Source organism: Peromyscus eremicus, chromosome 17 (assembly GCF_949786415.1).
Source record: "Peromyscus eremicus chromosome 17, PerEre_H2_v1, whole genome shotgun sequence".
Classification (NCBI taxonomy): domain Eukaryota; kingdom Metazoa; phylum Chordata; class Mammalia; order Rodentia; family Cricetidae; genus Peromyscus; species Peromyscus eremicus.
In genome coordinates this window covers 50648125-50671327 of record NC_081433.1, presented here as the reverse complement: position 1 = coordinate 50671327, position 23203 = coordinate 50648125, and the positions used below count along the sequence as shown (strand labels likewise).

The 23203-nt window shown below is 36.0% G+C and overlaps 1 protein-coding gene across 1 annotated transcript in view; it reads left to right on the top strand.

Moving 5' to 3' along the window:
• Positions 1–3131: 3131 nt before the first annotated feature.
• Positions 3132–23203, top strand: part of Anxa10 (annexin A10) — a 58104-nt gene continuing 38032 nt past the window's right edge. The window contains exons 1-2 of the mRNA XM_059244464.1: positions 3132–3221; positions 19195–19276. Coding sequence (XP_059100447.1) covers positions 3132–3221; positions 19195–19276 — 172 coding nt within the window. The remainder of the gene's footprint in view (positions 3222–19194; positions 19277–23203) is intronic.

The following is a 23203-nucleotide window of genomic DNA, read 5'->3' as shown; positions in this document are numbered from 1 at the left end:
TTGAAAGAAAAAAAAAACCCTTGTTTTATCAACTATTGGTTGCCTTTCATTTAAAGGCTGAACAACATGAGGGTGGTCACTACATACACATGCAATCAAAGAAGTCTAATGTAGGATCCAAGTGGTTCAGGACAATCTGCTTTTGTCCTTTGAAACTAGTCTCATTCTCTAACTATTCAGAGGATATGATTATGCAGTGGTATTGCATGCTTGCAATCTCAGGCCTTGGAGAATTAAGAATCCAAGATAATCTTGCACTGTATAATGAGTTTCAGCCAGCCTGTGCTACCTGAGATACCGTCTCAAAATAGCACCTGCCACTCACTCTTGAGAATTAGTTAATATACCAAGCCTAAGAAGGGTACAAGAAGTATAGAAAACATCTCGTAAAGTGAGTTACTTTGATTTTTATTAGATATAAATATTGAACTCTCCTTAATCAGCTACTCTAGGTTTTTCAACAACACAAAATACTGCATTTGAAGGAGAGATTTAACTTGTATCTAATGATTATATATGTGTGTGATTATAATTAGAATTACCCAAATTTTATAAGCAAATCCAAATGGCTTTAAAAACCTCATGAGTAGAAGTATATTTTCTCTAAATTAAGCATAACATTTATTTGTATAAAGATCCTACCATAAAATATTTGTATAGCTATTTTCCCAAATGTTACCAACTTCTTTTCTGGGAAAAAAAATTAAATGTGCACTCGTATCGACTTTCATTCCTTCAGTTTTCCCTAAATCAAGTCTCATTAGTTTTTTCCCAAAAGGTACCTCACCTGCTCTTCTCGAGTAAAGTAGTGACCTCCATCTTTCTGCGCACTGTGTCCAATCCTCACTCCTTATGTTAATTGATGTAAGGTGTTCGCTTGCTGGAAGTACGCCAAAGCTAAATTCTTAAAAACTCTTCCCTTTCCTATTCATTAGCCATAGCAGTAAAGTCATAGATGGTTTTCTATCTTTTCAAAAGGTCCATCTTCAATTTACACACCAGTCTAGCATCTGGGCTTGAGCCCCAAACATAGAACCATGTGTCTACTAAGTGAGTGAGCGCCACCCTCTTATGATTGCAAGCAAGAATAAATGAATATAAGAGCAAAGAACTTGAAGTCAGGGACAGCTTCTGTCTTTCTTTTGTGACTAAATAGCCATTACTCACTGGTGTTATTCACTACTAGCTACCTGGTCTTTAGTGAATAAGACTGCCAAAGCCTGCAAACATTTAGTTCAGGGATGAAGCCCTTAGAGCATCTATACTAATAAGAAACCAGTCAGAATTAAATTTGTAGACTCATTTTTCCCAGGTGCTGTTTACTTGGGATCTCGTCATATCTCTGTAGAAAACTGGTGCTCGCATCTCTAAATTCATTTTGTCTCCTGGAATTCTAATATTTGCAAAAAACCAGATACACCATTCTTTTGTTTAAGAACGTTGAAGTTTCCAAGCAAAATCACTTTTTTTTTGGGGGGGGAGGTTGTTTTTGTTTTTGAGGTAGTCTTACCGGCAGTCTTTGTTTTCTTGGAATTCACCATATATCTCAGACAGGTCTCAAACTCAGAGCTCTGTCTACCTCTGACTCCAAGCTGCTGGGGGTAAAGGTGTGGGCCACCTTGCCAGACCAGAATTTTATTTTGAATTTATACCTCCACTATTATTAAATGTCAGTTTTAGTTTTCAATTTGAATGAAGAAAGAATGTGTAACCACGTTACTATTTCTTTCTTCCTAATTAATCAACCCAGTTAACAAACAGTACAGGAAAGAAGTAATTGGGTTATCACAAATCATGAACTTTTGAAAACTATTGAATTGTAAGATGAAAGTCTTGAGAAATTGTATTTAGCCAATAAGAGTCACAGTTACTTTACTGAGTCATGAATTTCTGTAATTAGGTGAAGTGGTAAAAGCAGAGTCTGCTACAGGACATTGCTCATTGATTTTTTTTTCCATTTTGTAGCCTAATCTCACAGATCAACGCCCAACTGTCAATGTACTATATTCTATCAGCAGAAGTCCCTTATAATCAGGAGCAGCTCAGGCTGACTCACCAAAAACAAAGAGATTACAGGCATTTTAAAAAACTATTTGGGGCTGGGCAGTGGTGGTGCACACCTTTAATCCCAGCACTCAGAAGGCAGTGGCAAGTGAATCTCTGTGAGTTCAAGGCCAGCCAGGTCTAAGGAGCTTTCCTGGAACTCCCAGAACAGGCACCAAAACTACACCTAGAAACCCTGTCTCAAGAAAACAAACAAACAAACAAAAACCTATTTTGGAGTCCATATTGTCAATCTAAAAGTCTAATCTTTTAAATTATCTTCAATAATTCACAAACATTTGTTTACAGTTTGCAAATATGCATCTTATCTGAAGAGGAATAAAAGTTAGGGATCATATTCTTGGTCCAATGTCACATGTACATTCTTTGTCAGCTATGGCTTCATTCAAGTCCTTCAGACACTCCAGTTAACTATGCTAGAAGGAAATAAAAAATTATTATATCATGAAAAGCATTATGTACAAAACATGAGAGTAATGTGTACACATGACTGTGTGTGTATTTATATTGCTGTTATAAATAAAATGAGAATCAGTTTCATTCAGTGCTTCCTATCACTATTTCACCTTTATAGTATGGCAATCTATAAAAAAGTAACAGGATATCTCTGGGTATTTTATCATCCTGCTTCTTAATTGAATATTGGTGCTATTTTATTTAAAAGAAGCTGGAAAGAGAGCCCATGGTTAGATTTTGCAGGTTATGAAAAAGGAAAACACTTTAACCCCAGGAGACTCATCTTTGCCGTACTATGTGTTGCTAGTGTTCTGGATAAACAAGCAAATCATAATATATTTTGAAATGAAGTCATTCTTCTTCATACGGCCATCGTTGCAATAGCAATCTTCTTGAATTGTTGTTCACCTCCTTGGAGACACTGAAAATACGTGTACACAGTCTCCTAGGCCTGCACTTAGCTGCCAGTCTCACAATGTCCCTGTTTCAAAGGGTAAGTAAGAAAATGGACAAAGGCGGTGACAGGCAGAGGCACTGGTACCTGGGGACGCAGGCTCCTTCTGTGGATCTTTCATTTGCTATTGTGCTGACTTCTGGCTGTTTAATCAGGCATGCAGCTGGAATATAGAAAAGCAAATATTCGCTGTGAATACACGAGTCCCTTCACAGCAACAAGGACGCAGGTTCCTGAACCTTCAGTGGTACAGGAACTAGGGGTTTGGTTGTGGAATATGGTACATGTGTAACAAAAGTCACAACTGAACCTCTCTCAGCTAGTCACTGGAGCCCCTCACTATTCTACTCCCCTACAATGCTGATTCTCTTTCCTCCCAGATATCACAAAGGTTAGGTTTATTGTTTCTGGATACTTCAGATCTTTCTTCAGTGATTTCCAAGTTCAGAAGTTAGTGAGTAGGATGACATACCACCTGTCTGTCAGTAATAAAGAAACAGGTAGGCTTGACCCTTCTTATCTATTAGGCATTATTCCTTTCTCAAAACAGATATAGGAGTACAATTTAGGATTCATTTTGTTTTCTTTCTTTATGCATTTATGTGTGTGTACTCACATATATATATTCATATATATTCACATATAAATATATAATGAGGTGCACATATGTGTACATGCATACACATGCATGTACATACCGTGGAGGTCACGGGACAACCTCTGTTATTTCTCAGATGCCATCTATCTTGTTTTGGGGACAGGATCTCTCATTGACCATTGTGCTGACTGGCCAACCCCATCTCTACACGCCCCCAACCCCGACCATATACATGGGATTATAAATTCAAGGCTAAACACTCATGAACATAAATAAATCTAAATTTTTTAATGATTTGGATTACCAGTTATCCTTTCTCCATCTCTCTGTATTTACTGAAGTCATCAAAACTAGAATATTACAACAGAGTACTAGTAACTAAACCACCAATATGATTTAGATTATATCTAGTTCCTCATAACTATCCTTTTCTGTACCAACAGTTAATTTGACATGTTGAATCTTGTTATTATATCTCTTCATCTCTTACAATCTTTAATAATTCCTCAGTTTTGCCCTCAATTTACTGACCTTGACTCTTTAGAAGAGTACTCAATTATGAATAAGATGTCTTTCAGCTTAGCATTCCCTGATGTTTTTCTTGGTTAAGGTTGTACATGTCCTTTGTTCAAAAGAATAGTATGGATGCAATGTACCCTTTCCAGTGCATCCTATCAGGGGGATCACAGTGTCAACCCATCATTCCCTGATAGGATCACTTAGTTGTGGTGAACTTGGTAAGAGGATGGTGTACAGATTTCTCACAAAAGTACAATAAGTCTCTTAGGTATTAGGTAATAAATTGTTTAGGACTATTCAATGATCTTCTTTCTCAATATTCTTTTGCCAATTTCAGCATCCCAATTGGAGTTTATTTTCTCTTTTCTCCATCTATTAATTGGAAATGTTTTTGACGAAGAGCTATAGGCACATAGTATTTATTGACATATTAATATGTTAAAGGTGGAAAGGCATCTCCCTCCATCTTTGCATAATGACATACTACTACAAGCATTTGCTAGTTTCCTCAAATGAAGTCAACTCTTATTTTTTATTACATTTGTTGTGTGTAAACATGCATGTGTATGAGTGTGGATGTGAGCATCAGCTGGCAGGAGCTGCTTCTCTCCTTCCACCCTGTAAGTACTAGAGACGGAACCCAGCTTAACAGATTTATGAGCAAGTGTCTTTATCTCCTGAGCCATTTCGGTGGCCCTTGACTCTTATTTCTAGATGCCTTTTATTTTTATTTTCTGAGCATTCTTTTGCTACCATTGCAAGATGAAACAATCTCATCTCTTATTGTTTTCTGTATTTGAAATAGAATTCACGGCTTTCCTAAAGTTTTCTGATTCATTGAATGTAACACTGATATCTGAAAAATCTGTATATTAAATATACGCATTGTTACTGGAGTAACTGTTGATTTACCTTTTACTTAATAAGGCAAGAAACAATGTACCCATTTATCTACATATAACTACATTCACTTCTGTGCATGCACACAAACATATGTCTGTATGTATCTGCCTGACTACACACCATTCTCTAGCTATCTACTCATCATGTATCTTCTTCTAATATCTCTAATCTAATCAGTGTCACTATTTCAGTCTTCCCATTCTTTTAAACTTCTTTCTCAGGCAACAAAGACCATGAGCATCAGTATTTGAAATCAATTTGCTTATATTCTCAACCCGGCTATACATGTACTTTAAATTTTTTTAAGCTATTTTCCTGGAAACAACAGTTCCTTCTCACTCTTATCATCTCAGGTCAAAAACACCATTTTCCAAAGTTGACCAGAATGTGGGAAAGTGCTTCCCCCCTTTATTTTTCTAGAAGGAAGTCCACAGCAATGGTATTATTTATTCTTTGAAAAAGCAACCTTGAGTGGAACTCTGTAGGCCTGGCATTTTCCTTGCTGACAGATTTTCCAACTAGTAGTTCCGTTTCCTTGGAATTATCAGGCTGTTCAGGTTATCTACTATTTAGTGACAAGCAGAGCTTCTGACTCATCTTGTGGAGCAGAAACACTTAAGCAGAAAGTTAGTCAACATTTAAAAGAAAAGAAAATTGAAGAACAGGAGTGTTTGTGAACATAGCTGCAAATAATATCCGTTCTAAATAAAACAATCCAATGTGGCAATATATAAAAAGAAGGATCTAGAAAGGTCAGGCGAGGGTTGTCTTAATAGAGCAAGGCTGTCTCAACAATCGAAGACCAATGCTTGTATCTCACCTTATTAACATACCAAAACAAGAAAGCCTTGTGGTCTTCAAAATGTAAGATGTAAGAATAGAATTTGACAAGTTTAATACTATCAATGCTCAAAGTTCCCAGTAAACATTAGAGACACCAATTTTCTTACCTTGGTTAAAAAAAAAAAAAAAAAGATACTCACACAAGCTGAACAGACATCATACCTAACGGTGGAATATCAAAGTATTCATGCAACCGCCCGCCTTCTGCTCCAATCTGCACATGCCGAAATGAATGCAAAATGTCCTCTTTAGGAACTCGATACTATTTCTTTTTATTATGAAAATAATCATCAAAAAAGGGAAACAAGTACAATTGGCTGTAACCCTGGGCTTAAAGTCATCACTCTCTTGTTTTGGATTACCAATTATTAATCCAGTAGCTATGCATATTGAAATATCATTTTTGCATGTATAATATGTTGGAATAAGAACACTCACCTTACTTTATACTGCCTGTTGATATGATATATTAGAGCACTCATAGAAAGTGTGAGGAGCATATTTAGAGCCATTCTATGGTATTCTCTGGTATCTTCAAAGACAAGGAAATAGCAGCATTAAAAATTATTTTATAAAATGAAAGAACAGGTGGATTATAAACTAAGATGTCAAAGCAATTCGACTAGGGAACAAATTCCACATGACTAAATCCCAAGATATGAAAAGGATGGAAGAATACTTAATAGGCTATTTCTTCTAGTGCCTTCAATTAAAATATTTAACAATTCTTTCTAGATAATGAGAAGAGAAATTGCTTAATTGTTTTTCAGAGATTTCTTCATTTACCACAATGATTATATTAAGTACTCATTGATTATATGTTTTAAAAAATGTTCCCATTATTTAGCATATGTTGCATTATGTGGTCAAAATTCAGTTATTGTTGGCTATTACTTTGGATTAAATTTGGACATCAGTATTAATAAAACCAAAGTGTTTCTCCCATTTACTTCTGTCCTCTGATTCTGCTCTCATTTGAAATAACTCTTGAGTATTATTTATGAGAGAATATATAATTGGTATTTTCCTTTGCCTGTCTTTTAACTTGTCATTTTTCTGGTTTCAAAAATTTTGAGTTCTAAATCTTTTCTTCTAGATTCTCAAAGGGATATAGTGTGTTCCCACATTTAATATTAAGGAACAGAGTTGTGGTGTCAATTTACTTCCTTTGTAATTGACTTAAATGTGTCTAAATGTAATGTTGCAAATGTTAACTTTAGTTTTTTTCATTAATATTCCCCAATATGAAAGGATTTACTCATATCTAATGATGTGATTTTTTATTATCTGAATTTTTCTATATCCTTTTTTTCTTTTCATAGCTCTCTCATTTCCAGTATGTAGATATCCTTTGTGATGGATGCAAGGAATCTACTTGGGCCTGGGTCAACTAGTTAAGTGAAAGTTTAGGATGAGTGGACACAAAGACAAGGATTTCGAACAAATCATTTAATTTTCTGAGTTCCTATAACAAATGATAGAGGACAGACTCCAGAGCTCAGACTCATATCATTTTATGTCCCTTGTGGGGGTCTAAAAATTTACAGTCAACTCCAGTAACCTGAACTTAAGTTAAGACTGGTTCCTGCTGGAGACTCTAGGGTGGAAACTGTTTTTCTTGCCTTTCCTGGATTCAAAAGGACACCTATATCTGGGTCATGTTCCTCCCTTCATGTCCAAAGATAGCAGCACAAGCTCTTGCTTCCATGATCCTGTTGCCTTCTTTAAAAGTCAATTCTCCTTTTGTCTCTACCATATAAAGTCAGTCATACACATATGACTTATTCAGATCATCTGAAGGAAACTGTTTCACCTAAAACAATTTTATTGTATTAGAAAAGTCCATTTTGACTAAAGTAATAGTCACAGGTTCCAGGCACTAGAAAGTAGGTGTCATATGCTTTTAAAAGTAAGCAGCATTTGAAGTTTTCTTTTTTTACTGTAATTAGTTTAAGTTTAGTAGTCTTCTACCGAGTTAACGTTATTTGCAATTCGTCTTCCTGAAAATTGTTTCCTAGAAATTAGCAAAGATATTTTGCATCTTACTTGTTAAGAGGCTGTGTAGATTAGATTCCTGAACATCTAACTGCTAACTTACAAAAATGTTATATCCGCTAATCTAGTAATGGGATCTTGTCTATGAATACTTTTCTATCAGTCTGGAAAAAAATATGAATGTCCCATCTTAATAAAACCAGCTGTGTCAGTGTTAATGAACTATTTAATCTGTTGATCAAATTTATTTTTATTATATTATATGTATATATTCATTAGATTATATATGTATATTCTTTGAAAGATATAAACTGAACTCATATTCCCTTTTTAGTCAGAACTTAGATTCATAAGAATCACATCTCAGTGACTGCTTTGCTAAAAATCATCATAGCTTAGAGAATGCAGAGACTAGGGTTAATTGTTCTCTCACTTGAAACTATGCTTCTGTTTCCTGAGATTAATTAGTTTAGGGAATATTCAGCCAGCATAGGCATGCTTTGCTTTTTTGTTTTCTCCTTGAAGCAGAGTTGGAGTTCATTAAGAGAATTTAATATAGATTTTAACCTCAAGGGTTGAGAGAAAGAAAAGTAGTCAGGAAAAAATAAGAAACATCCAGGAACACTGGTGTGACCTTCTCAAAGGAAAGAACCATGCCACACCTTCTTAATGCCGCCTAATACTGCTATGGAGCAGCCTTCATTCATTCCAATGCCATCATCAAAAATGTCTGCAGCCAATCTACTGGGGACTGATGACAACAGATGAGTTCACATTGGGATTCTACAGATAACAAAATTAAATATTATGTGCTTTAAAATGTTAAGAGCCCAATTATTGGAAATTTACTTTTGTTTACTTTTTTCCATTCTTCTCTCTAACACACACACACACACACACACACACACACACACACACACACACACACAGAGAGAGAGAGAGAGAGAGAGAGAGAGAGAGAGAGAGAGAGAGAGAGAGAGAGAGAGAGAGAGAGTTGTATGCACAAACACAGGCACTCACACATGCACATGTACACACGCATTGCTATCTTCTCGTACTTTAAACTGACCTAACAATATGAGATAACATAAATGTAACAATTTGCTTATGTAATTTTGTTTTTATCCTGTAGGGACCTTTAGAATTAGAAAAATATTGTCTCTTACATAGATGAGAAAGCCTCCTCAATAGAACATGTTATTTATTTCACTTCATAACAATTACTGCTATATGGATATGCCACTAACTGTGGAGTTAAACTTGAAGTTGAGAATTTTCATCATGGCACATTATCAGTGTGCTCTCAAGCAACTTAGCTTCATGGACTCCTCGTATATGAAGATGGTATGTAGAGTCAGTCCCTCAAGACTGCTCAGTGGGACACAGGTGAAAACACTCTAAAATATAGCCTGTTTACATGAGTAACTGATTTGAGAAAAGATTGCTGGGTAAATTGAGTAACACTGTCATCATCAGATTTTTCTGTCAATGTGACACAAGCCAAAGCCATCTGAGAAGAAGGAATTTCAATTGAGAAAAAATCATCTATTAAATTGGCCCATAGACACATCCGTGGGCTATTTTCTTGATTAATGACTGATGTGGGTAGTATTGCATGTGTTGGGTTGTGTAAAAAAGCAGGCTGAGCTAGCCCTGAGGAACATGCCAGTAAGCAGCCTTTCTCCATGCACTCTGCTTCAGTTGCTGTCTGGAGGGCTTGCTAACCTCCCTTCATGATGGACTGTGAGCTATAAGATAAACGAAATCCTTTCCTCTCCAGATTGCTTTTGGTCGTGGTGTTTAGTGCAAAAATAGTAACTTAATGTGCTTGTTGAACTTGAGAATCCTTATGACGGATAAGAATTCTTTGAGTCCACATTATATTTCAGGTACTACATTAGTAACTTGAAAGGCAAAACAGGAATGCAATTGCCCACTGGAAGTTTACAATTTGAAGATAATGAAATGCAGCAAAGAGGGCCACATGTAACAGAGGTGCAAGTGGAAAGCTGTTTAATAAATTCTAAAAAGATTCCGTGTAATTGGTGGAGCTTGAACTGAGTTTTGAGTTTGGGGACAATGTAATCCTAACAGATGGGACAATTGCCAAAAAATACTTTTCAAAACTATGTCTGAGGAATCACTTTTTTTTTGTAAGTTCTTTTTTTGTGTGTGTGTGTGGTTTTTCGAGACAGGGTTTCTCTGTGTAGCTTTGCGCCTTAAGGCGTGCGCCACCACTGCCCAGCCTGAGGAATCACTTTTAAGTGGCCTCTTGACAAGTATTTATAATGTTCAAAGACTGAAACTTAGTTTGGAATCTATGCTTCTTGTATAGAAAAACCAATTGGCAGTTTCCCTGCTGGCTACTTATGGTATACATGGGCTCAAACACTAGATATGTGTGGTGGTATTGTGTTCCCCAAAATACTGTCCCTAATAAACTTATCTGGGGTCAGAGAACAGAACAGCCACTAGATACAGAGCCTAGAAATTGGTGGCACTCACACCTTTAATCCTAGCCTTCTGGAGGCATGGATCTCTGTGAGTTCAAGGCCACACTGGAAATAGCCAGGCATGGTGAATCCCAGAAAGGGAGCCTTTAATTCCAGGCAGTGATGCCAGAAAGCAGAAAGGTATATAAGGCATGAAGACCAGAAACTAGAAGCTTTTAGCTGGTTAAGCTTTTAGGCTTTGAGTAGCAGTTCAGCTGAGATCCATTTGGATAAGGACTCAGAGGCTTCCAGTCTGAGAAAACAGGTTCAGCTGAGGAATTGGCAAGGTGAGGTGGCTGTTCTGCTTCTCTGATCTTCCAGCTTTCACCCCAATACCTGGCCCCAGGTTTGTTTTTATTAATAAGACCTTTGAAGATTCATACTACAGATATGCAACATTAACTCATCTTCCTCATCATGACAATAATAGAAAAAAAGAACAATTAGTATCTCCAGATCTTTCTTCTAAAAATCCCCAGACTTTCCAAAGTACTGAAGCCATTAAATAATTCATGTCTGAGCTTTTTCCTAACTTTATTGAAAGGTTCCACTTTAGCATATATTTTACTTATACTCTAGAGGAAATTCTATGATATGGAACTATCAGATGTTCTAAAAAGGTAACAAATAAATGTCCACTATGATTTGAAGGTTACATTACAGGTTAGAACCATCCTTCATATAAAATAACTGAGTCAGAGCTCAAACAAGCAAATAATTTTCCAGAAATAGAGGGTAGATGAAGACAAATTCATCTACTTTCATAAACCCACATTCTTCGTAAAGATTGGTTGTTTGATTTCACAAGATAAAAAAGCCAACATGCAATTTGTCAACAATTTTTTCAAATTAAAAATTGAATCCAGATACATTAACATCTTAATGTACTTCTAACACATACATTAAATGGTGTTAAACAGACTATGTATGTATGTATATATATATATATATATATATATATATATATATATATATTTCAAGCTTTGGCTAATTATAAATATCCAATCCATTGTTAACATATATTCAAGTGTCTCTAAAGTCAATCTGAAATATATATCCCAGAATATTGAACAATTGGAATCTTATTTCCCAAATACCTACATTTAAAAATGCATTCTAATAAATTAGACAAATATTTGTTAGGCTCTTTTCATCTTAGAAGAAATAAATGACATGATTTCATGGTTTTATATTACTCACTTGATAGTATCAGATATGTTTCCAACTTCCGTTGAATCTATGTAGCTATCCCACAGTACGAAGATGAGGGACTATGGTGAAGCTGTGAAGAAAAGGAGTGTCATGTGCTCTTAGCCCTACTAACCTGGAACACTCCTGTGGTTTCAGTGATAGTGGCCCCCATAAGCTCATGTATTTGAACAGTTGGCTCCCATTGGTGGCACTCAGGGAAGATTATAGAATCTTCAGGAGGTAGTGCCTTGCTGAAGAGTGTATAAACATCACCGGGGATAGGTTTTGGGGGTTATATCTATCCCTACTTCCTGATCCCTTCTGCTTCCTATTTGTGGATGAAAAGGCAGCTAGCCCATTTCCTCTTCCTGCAATCTGTTGTCATGCTTTCCCCACTCTGATGGACTCTGTCCCTTAAGAACCACAAGGCAAAGGGAGTTCTTCCTTCTTTAAATTCATTTGGTCCTGGTATTTTATCAGAGGAACAGCAAAGTAGAGAGTCTTGATACTACACAGCAAGATTTCATGAAGATTAAAGAAAAGCATAAACATTCGCTCCCTTTCAGCTGAAGTGAGCATGTAGAATGTCTCATGTTCATTTCATGCAGAATAAATAACAGCATAAACATTCTTTCCCTTTCAGCTGAAGTGAGCGTGAGGAATGTCTTATGTTCATTCTCACAGTGAGTGTGTTTTCCATACCGAGGTAGAAGCTACTGTAACTCTGCAGGTTCTCCATCACCTTGATTTATGCTGAGATTTTAGCTCCCGAAAACCCCCTTAGAGCCAATCTGCAGGAGACATGATTGTAATGTGATTGCTCTCCAGGAAAAGGGAGACTATAATTTGACTAGTGTCCTGTCTGCTCTAATAAGTCATACTAAGGACATTTTCCCAACCATTCCTGCATTACTAAGAACCTGGCTTGTATTTCACCCAAAGGAGAGCTTTAATGCCTTGTAGAATATGTTTAGTGCTAGAGAAGATTTCTCCTCACTAGCCATTTAATTATATTACACATTTTTAAAGAATGTTTATGCATGTATTTTTGAATGGAAAATATAAAATGTTTCTGAATATTACATATTTTTAAAGAATGTGTTTATGCATGTATTGTTAATGGAAAATATAAAATGTTTCTGGATATGTTGAAGTATGCAAGAATATCTTTGTTGTTTCTTTGGTGATTTTTTTCAAAAAATTTAGTTAGACTGGCAAAACAAAACAGGTTATTGCCATTGTTGTGGTTGCCTATCAAAACTGATGTGTATGTATAAAAACTATACGGCTGAAGAGGCTACACATATTTGTTTGTCACATGACTTGAAGAAATCAAATGGGTTCTGACCAGAAAACTTCCTCTAAGGTGGTTAGAATGTTTAGTACCAGAAGGTGCCGTTTAGGAGGCTGGTGTGTGTGTGGGGGGGTCATTCACACTCTCACTCAGCTGTGAACCCTATGAACCACATCCAGGATGTGCCTACTACTGGGGACAATAGCGGCATAGATGTTCTAGGAGTAACCAAGTACTTTCTGATTGGATTTAAAGCCCATTCCACATGAGGAAACACATGCAAATCTGACTAAGAATCTATGGTTGGGGAGGTCATCATTCCTGGGTGTGAACCTACTACTGTAATTCTGCATATTATCAAAATGCCCTCTAAATTCCTAACTCTGTGCTTATAGATCAGTGCAACTTTCAGAGGAGTTTCTTTGTGAAGTGGACAGTGATTAATGCAGAAAGTCACAAGTAACAAAGTTCAGAAAACAAATATGTGTGGATACTCAGGCAGAAACTGGACATGTATATCTCATTTATTTCCAAAGGTCCAGGGATCAGGGATCAGAAAGATTGTAAAGACCAGAAGTCAGGGAAGACTGCAGTGAAACAGTCTCTTCTGGATATGACAGGACTAATACACTCATGAATACATGTCATCCATGATTGCATGCACAAGATCAAGCCAGTTAACATGATAACATGGAGTAGAAAAAGGTCCCAAATCCCTACCAACAAGTGAGAAGCATGTACAGTGATGTGAGAGGGGCCAGCTCTCTTTGGATAATACTTTCCCTAGGCAAGAGAGCCTGAGCTGTAGTAAAAGATAACTGAACAGGCTAGGGAAAGCAAGTCAATAACCAATGTTCTTCTACGTTTTCTGCATCTAACTCCCACCTTGAGTTTTTGCCTTACTTCTTCGATGATGGACTACAACCTGTGAGTCAAATAAACCCTTCCCTCCCCAAGTTAGATTTAATCACTGCATTTCTATAGCAACATAAGTCAAACTAAGACATATATAGTAATACATTCACAAAGAATTAGTAGAAATATTATATATACTTTAACTTTAGTTAGTTTAATTTGTTCTTGGTTCTTCATATCTTGATTGCCCTGTGAATTTTGTGTGTTGAAATTTACAGTTCAGTGTCCCAACCAAACCTGATTTTCTGTATGTATTTTCTCATCACCAAACTTAAAACTTTCTCATGTTGATGACACCCACACTGACCAGTCTCAGCCTCAACCTCCCTGTCACCCTTTCCTGTTCCTGATTTTAGTGGAATGTTTTGAGATTCTTTTCCAATTTCACACAAAAGCAACTGTAGATTTTTCATGGATAGCCTTTATTGTGTTGAGATATGTTCCTTCTATGATGAGTTCCATTTGGACTCTTAACATGAAAAGATATTGGTTATTCGTTATTCTTTATGTGAAAATAGATAATATCCTGGAGTAAAAATTACTATTCATGTTTTCTATCTTATACATTTTATAACTTAGTACTCAATATCTAAGTAATAAAAATATCTGTATAATGAATAAAAGATGATAAAAATTCTAATATTTGGATGCATTCCATACTTTTCATGCTTGTTTGTAATTTTATTAGTAGTAGATTAATTTTACTGAATTTTTTTCTGTGGAGACATTTTTTCACAATGTGTTAGTCTCTCTCACAGGTCTTTTGTTGTTGTCACTTCTAAGTATGTTTTCTTCTGTGGAATTTCTGTAATTACTCTAATAGCTGCCATTTTCAAAGTGCTAAGCACCTCCCCAAGCTCTAGTTCACACTATCATATTTCATTGCTAGAGGACTCTATGATATTAAGGCCATATTATCCATATTTTGTAACTGAAGAAAAATGAGACACACTGAAATTAAGGAACTTCTGTGCACATACAATCGCTTAGTGACATAGAAACTTAAATTCAAATCTCTTTGGGGTCCAAGACAAAACATTTACACAGTCTCCTAATATCTTGCAATAATTATTTTAATGTGAAAAAAGCTTTACTCTTGCCACATTTTAAAGTGTAAGAAATTTGTTATGGGCCACAACAAACAATATGCTTTCTTTATCAGTAATCATGTTTTGTAAACCACAGGGAATTGTTTGAAAGCTGTAATGTTTTCAAAATTTGGCTCATTCATTAACCAAAGTGCCACTAGACCTTCATCTAAAGACACATGTAATATTCACTGAGATACATTCGTTCCAACACAAAGTGTAGTGTTAACCTTTGAACCTAGGTACCTGCAGATGGTTTACTCTGTGCAGTACAAATATGAATGTTTGCTTTGTAGAACTATTAAATCTCCAGAAAAATCCATAATTCTGCAATTCCATGAGAAATTCTATTTCTCTACAACTGTATGTCGGAACCTGATCCATGGAAAACAGTGCTAAAGACAACCTCACATCCATACAGGTTTTCTTGGTTCACTGTCATAGCCAGTTTACAGTTATGTAGCTGTATTCTACATATTTTTAAAGTCTTCTTTCTCCAGTTTCTGATGAGAGCCCACCTTATTCCCTGAGGTAGGGCCGACATTATGAACTCTTTTTCCCCAGTATCATATCGTTTCCAGCAGTATTTTCTCATCAGAAATAGAAATAAGGACCAAAATAAGTCTGTAATATGACTTGAAATCTGGAGTGACATATTTTCAGCCATTCCATTATTATCACCATTGTTGTTATTGTTATTGTTGTTGTTATTCAAGATTATTTTGGCTATGATGGGTCTTTGTGATTCCATATGAAACTTAAGATTACGTTTTTCAATTCCTGTGAATAACTGTGTTGGGAGTTTGATAAGGATTTCCTTGAATCTGCAGATTGTTTTTTATAGGACAGACATTTCACATATGAATCCTACCAATCCATGATCATAGTGGGGGGGGCCTTCCTTATTTTGGTATTTTCTTTAGTTTCTTTCCTCATCATCTGAGAATTTACATTGTGCAAGTCTTTCATTTTCTAAGACTTTTTTTTTGTACTATTGGCAGTGGATTTGTGGTAGTTTAAATCAGAATAGCCTCCATAGGCTCATATATTTGAAAGTTTGGCCCCAAGATGGTGAAGCTGCTTAGGTTTGGCGCTGTTAGAAAAGGTGTGCCACTGGGGTAGGGCTTTGAAACTTCAAAGCCCATGTTATTCCCAGTTAACTGGCAGTTGTCATCTCAGATTGTGAGCGCCCAGCTACTGCTCCAGTGCCATGCCTGTCTTCCTGCATGCCTGCTCCCCACCATGATAAGTCATGAACTCACCCTCTGAAACTGTGAACCCCCAATGAACTCTGTTCTGTAAGTTGCTCTGGCCATACTGTCTCCACAGCAATAGAAAAGTAAATAAGCCAGTATTGTTTCCATGATTTGTTTCTTGATATATTGATTGTTAGCATATCAAAGGGTACAGAATTGTGTATATTAATTTTGCATCTTGCTCCTTTGTTGTGATTGTTTATCAACTATAGAAGTTTTATGGTTCAGTATTAAGTATGTTTAACATATAGAATCATGTTATCTGCAAATAAAGAATACTTTGACTTCTTGCTTTCTTATTTATATCCCCTTTATAGCCTTCACTTGTCCTATTACTCTAGCTAAGACTTTAATATTCTGAATATAAATGGACATACTGGAAATTCTTGCTTTGTTTTTTTTTAATGCTTTGTGTTTTCTCTTTTTAAACCTTAAAGTAAGTTTTCATTTGGCTGATAACACTTAGCAAGATTAAGATCATTAAAGTAGTAAATAGTAATGTTGCAGTGACGAATTCACTTTCAATTGTTATCACAGCAGAAAATAAGGAACCTTTCAATTATTCCTCAAAAAAATATTTAATGTAGCAAAGATGAAAATGTGCAAGACTCTTAGGACATTGAAGCAGCTATGTGGTATTATTACAGTGGTTATAATGATAAGCACAAGCCTCTATAAATTTGTTTCAACTTGAACAGTGTATACCACCACAAGTAACCCATAATATAAAATATGGACTGAAGATTATTATGTATCAAGTAGGTCCATGTAGCAAATATGCCATTCTGATATATATTGATAATGAGAGAGCATGTGCATATATACCACTGTGATAGATATTGATAATGAGAGAGGGGGAGGTAGGAAGAAATGGGAAATCAATACCCATTTTGCTAAATATGTTGTAAACTTAATATTACTCTGAAACAATACACTGTTATAAATTCTTTTCTTGGTGAAAGAAATACATAGATACATGCATTTTATAAAATGTAGTGATAGCAGCATAATTTCACAGTTAAAGCAAAGTGATTGTTGCTTCCAATATTTAAATCTTAAATTCCTCTAGCATTGAAACATTAAAAAGAAAATTTGGAAACTAGAGAGATGGATCAGCAATTAAGAGCATTGGCTGATCTTGCAAAGACACTGGTTTCTCTCCCCAGCACCCATGTCAGGTATCCCATAACCCCTCTCCAGCTTCTGGAGATCTAATATCCTTTTCTAACCTTTGAAGTCTCTTGTACACACATGGTACACATACATATATTTAAAGCACATACACAAAAAACAAAATAAATAAGATAAAAATGATTGAGAAATGAAGATTCAAGTATTTACATTAAAATCTGCTACTTGGGTTTAATTTAGTAAATGAAAGACATATCTGTCTGTCTCCTAACAGAATCCCACCACATGACAGTTTGGTGGACATATGCGTTAAAATCTTGTGTTTTCACCTACTAAACAGCCTCTATAACTGGGAATTGACTAAGAGAATGTTCTTTTGAGGTCATGAGGTCATGTACAATAAACTTGAGACCTTGGATGCTAACTGGAAATTTATTTGTAAAAAAAAAAAAATGCACTGGAGCAATGTAGATGAAGAATGGATTTTATAGTACTAGATACTTTGTTTCTTTTTATTTCATTTATTTATTTTTTATTAAGATTTTTTTTATTTTACACACCAATCAGAGATTCCTCTCCTCCCTCCTCCCTCCTCTTGACCCCCAGCCTCCCCCCCAACCCACCCCCCATTCTCCCCACAAGAAGACAAGGCCTGCCAGGGGGAGACACATCCAGTAGAGGCAAGTCCAAGCCCTTCCCCCTGCCTCAAGGCTGCAGGAGGTGTTTTGAAAGAGTTTCACTCTGTAACCCAGGCTGTTTGGAGTTTACAAACAGTAAAGGATAAGGCTGGCTTTGAACTCACATAATCCTCTTGCCTCAGCTTCCCAGGTGGTAGAGTTACAAGCATGAACCACTGTATCTGGCAGTTCTTATTTTAATGGCATTCATCTGTCCATGGGAATGCTGAAGGAGCATAGTCTACCATCATAAATGTACTTCTGGCATAAAATATGACTGTTTTACACTATAGTTACTCTATGGTTATCTACTTCAAATTCACAACTACATATTTACTAATATCATTTAAAACTAAATCTACATGTAATTCAAGGAAATAGAGCATTTAGTGCTCATTTAATAAATATTTTGGTATCATTGGGTTAACACTTATCTAAGAATTAACTACGGCCAGTCTTGTTCTGCTTAACTGATTAACCTTCCATTAGACAATGAGTACTAGAGAGCTATATAATCACTTAACATTGTATTCCCAAAGCCCCAGCTCAGTGAAGGAGCTCTGAAATCCTCACAGGCTCATTCACTATGAAATAGCATTTTCATTTTCCCAGTTCCAGACACACCAACAACAAATGCAGAGAGCTGACCTTGTTCTTGATAATATCTGATTGACAGCTCTCTTGTGTTGAGGATGAGCATAGGGCAGGAAGTCTTTGCTGACTCTGTCTGAAGTCAGAAACCTTCCCTAAGTGTTCTGCTCTTTTACTATTGTCCAGAGATGAGGAGGTCAGTTTTTATGTTTTCTCTCCAGTTGAGTGCTTCAGGTAAGTAATTTCAATCTTATCTACATTCCTCAAATTTTTAGGTCTTCCATAATCTATGTTTAAGTATTTTAATTTTTCCTATATGATATAGATTCTCTTTTGTGCCAAAAAACAGCTATAATAGTGAATGACACTTATAATTCAGATGAATAGCATGAATCTTTCAATATGGTTTTCTTTTCAGCTTCTATGAAGTAGTCTTCAGTTCCTAAGAAAATGCATATTTTAATATGGTTCTTATATCTTTTTACTATTAGTTCTAAAATCTCAGTTTCTTATTTGGATGGTGAATGCCAACATAGTGGAAGCTACTGAATAAAACACACTCAACCAAATTAGCTTTCTATATTTAATACACAATTACAGCATTTAATAAATGTCAGTGTAGTATAGTAGTTTAAACTTGTAGAATACATTTCTGCAGGTGTTTATATAGAAAATTTTGTTGCAACTTTTCATTTAATTAGTACAATGTGTTGACTTTTCCCACCAGGTCCAAGGAACCATCTTCCCAGCTCCAAATTTCAATCCTGTGATGGATGCCCAAATGCTAGGAGCAGCACTCCAAGGATTTGGTAAGCTTGGGAAATTCCTGCTTTGGTTATTGTATTGTCCTTCTCTACAACGTGGTAACATGATATCAAGAGTTAAAAAAAACAAAACCCTAGAAGACAGACACAACAGCATAGAAGGAGAAGAAAATAATAGGAGACTATGATGCCGAAGAGAAATTGCAGTTTGTGTAGTCTGAAATCCTGAAATGAATCCCTCATGTCCTCGTGCCCTCAAATGCCTCACTGTGGACTCTCGGGTAAAATTCCAAAGCAGTAAATGTAATCGGAAGTAATGCATCCTCCTGACCTTTGCACTTGTTTTCTTTATAGCCTATTTCTGTCGCTACTTACTCTTGCAGCCAAATCGAGCACCCTCCTCTCCCAGATGGCTCTGTTTGTTCACACCTCATAAATTGTCCCAATGTACTTCTTGCCTGGGATGCTATTCTTTTCTCTGGTCTGTTTTTAACCTAAATTCTCCAAATGAACATCCTCTTTGCATCTTTCTCTGAGCACCCCAGGCTCTACCAACTGTGCCATCCTGGGCACCTTTCTTCCTAACCCCTTCCTCCTTGATAATCATTTGCCTTCTGCCTGTCCATTGCAGCGGCAGACTGACCTGTGAGTTCCTAGATTGGGGTATTTGGCTTAAGAAATTGATGTGCACCTGATAAGATCAGAGTTTAGGAAAGGAATTTACAAGAAAAAGGGAGGAAAATAGTTAGCTTGTTTCTAATTCTTTAATCTTTAGGGTTCGATGTAAAACTGTTAAATATTCATGTATTTTCCTTGGACAAAACCCATTTCTAAAACACTTCTAAATGAGCAGGAAGATAAACACAGACAATATGAAAGAAATAGTTACAGAAAAAAATTAAACCTATGCATAAGAAAGCAAACTCTTAACTTCAGAACATGGTTACTTACTTTACAGAATCTCTCCCTCTCTCTCCTCTCTCTATCTCTCTCTGTGACTCTATCTCTGTCTCTCCTCTCTGTCTCTATCTCTTTATCTCTGTGTGTGTCTCTGTCTCTCTCCCTCTCTCACTTACATGAATGCACACTACACACCTGCATATCTTTATATTTCAATCATGAATAGCATATCACACATAGGAAAATAATGGAGTATTAAATGTTTCCAGAATTCGGCTTTAGGAGTTGGCAACTATTTCATGCCTTTTAAAACATCAATGATCACTAGAAAAACTACAGAGACAAAACAGGTTTTTCTTCAGAATTTTAAACTGTGATTTTTTTCCTTTAAAACTGAAGTGCAGAGCAATTTAGTCACACACACACACACACACACACACACACACACAATAATAATGAATAAATAAATTCTTTTCTCCAGTTTCAACTTTCCTATCACAGATTAATTTTGACTGTCACAATATTTTGCTTGTGAGATTTAGGCTGACGTATTTCAGAGTGTTTGGAGTCAGATGGCATAGTATCTGGGGAAGCATTCCAGAGCAAGAATATAGTCTCAAATGTATTAAGGGTCTGCAATTTTGCTGACTTTGGTCAAGTGCCATTGGAAAAGACAAATATCAATGTTTTGTCCAGATATTCTTAAGTATATAACTCTGAAAGTAAACAAAAATGGACTCTAAAGCATATGAAAATAAGTAATTTTAGCAAAAATTGTAGAAAGGTGCTTAAATACGTACTTATTCAACCTAAAAGGAAGCACTTCTTAGGCATGCAGCTCCTGATAATACCATCAATTCTCAGCTCATCACCATTAGTAGCTACTTACCTACATTTACATTCTTAGAAAAGCTGTTTTTGTTGTCATTGTTGATTTTTCTGGGTTTTTTTTTTTTTGAAGTTTTCCCACTGGGTTTTTATTTATTTTTGTGTGTGTATGTGTTCACCAACTTTGGTATGAATTTTCCACTGTGTATTTTTTAATTTTATAATTAATTTAATTTTACATATCAGCCACAGATTCCCTGTCCTCCCTCCTCTCGCCACCCCACCCCCCCCATCCATCCCCTTTTCCATCTCCTCCAGGGCAAAGACTCCCCTGAGGATTCAGCTCAGCCTGGTAGATTCAGTCCAGGCAGGTCCAGTCCTCTCCTCCCAGGCTGAGCTTCAATCAGCAGCGAGAGAGAGGAGAGATGTTGAGACCATGATTGGAAAAAGCACAGGGACAAATAGCCAAACTAGTGGAAACACATGAACTGTGAACCAATAGCTGAGGAGCCCCTATGGAACTGGATCAGGCCCTCTGGATAAGTGAGACAGTCGAGTAGCTTGAACTGTTTGGGAGGCCCCCAGGCAGTGGAACCGAACCGGGACATGTCTGTAGTGCATGGGCTGGCTTTTTGGAGCCTAGGGCCTTTGCTGGGGCACTTTGCTCAGCCTGGGTTTTTGTTTTTGTTTTTATAATCCATAAGCATGTGTATTTTCCAAATCTGCATGTGACACTAGAAAACTGAAACTATTCTTAACCCATATCCTTCAAACTTAACAAAGGGGTACACAAGTCAAAAGTAATCTGTTTTGAAATACTCCAACTCAGCTGAAGGACCTTTCTCATCATGATAATAATCAATAGATTTTGCAGAGCTTTTTCAAACTGAAGAAGCTTCTTTTGATTCATACTTTGGTTAGAACTTTTGTTTCGTTGAAGTGTTTATCTAATTATTATTTTATCAATAAAAACTCAGATATCAGATATTGGGTAAATACCTGATTGATCAGAGAAGTGGCAGAGAAGTGACCAGTTACCTTCTCTCTCTCTCTCTCTCTCTCTCTCTCTCTCTCTCTCTCTCTCTCTCTCTCTCTCTCTCTCTCCTTTCTCGATCCAAAAGATCCGAGAATCTCCTAAGCCCCTCCATACTGCTTTCTACATCTCTCTATACATCCTCTAAAAGCTCTATGGCCAATTTTGGTCAGCTGGTAGCAAAGTAAATTTTATTGTCAGTCTGTGGAGTGTAAGAGTGCAACCAAAATGTCCCACAACATTGCATTTTGTCAAATGCCTTTTCTACGTCTTTCCTTATAGTCATATGAATTTGCTTTTTTAAACTGTTAATGACATAGATTACACTGATTGTCTAATGTTAGACCTATGAATAATTCTTCATACAAACTGTTGTATTCAATTTTCTAGGGCTTTTTTTTGGAGGGGGGGGTTGCATCTTTGTTCCTGAAGGATTTTGTTCAGGAGTTTACCTGTAATATCTGTCTCTTGTTCGAACATTAGAGTAATACTGATTGGCCTCAGAACATTTTAGGTATGTGGAAGAGATTGTAGACAACTGGTATTTCTTTTTTTAAATTTGTCAGATTAATTATTAAAACGTCTAATATTAATACTTTTATTCTGACAGACTGTTAATCATTGATTCAATTTCTTTTATAGCTATACATCTATTCAGATTGTCAGTTTCCTAGTATAAGTTTGAGTACATAATATCTTTGAAGGACCTGATCCATTTATCTAGACAATTAAAATTTGTAACATAGAGTTATTTATAATGTCCCTTTATTATCATTTTAATGAAGTCAATGAGTAATGGGCTCTCTTTCATTTCTTTACCAGTATTTTGTTTCTGTATTTTAATTAACACACTTTAATAAAATTTTGAGATCCATTTAAAATTATTATACAATATCTCATAAAAAGTGAACAAAAACTGCTATAGAAACTAATAAACACAAAGTAAATCAGAGAGATAGTTTGTGTGTAATCTCAACAGAGCAACAAAAACAGATGAGTATAGTAACTCAATAAATATTATGATTATAAGAACACAGTGAAAATCATTGAAAAAATCTTCTATTTGTTATTCATAAATATCTTTACAGTCTCCTATCTTTTTCTAAATCATCCATCTTTCTATTGTCTTGTGAAAAAGATGGATGGATAGATACATAGATGATGATGATGAAGATAGAAAGATAGATAGATAGATAGATAGATAGATAGAT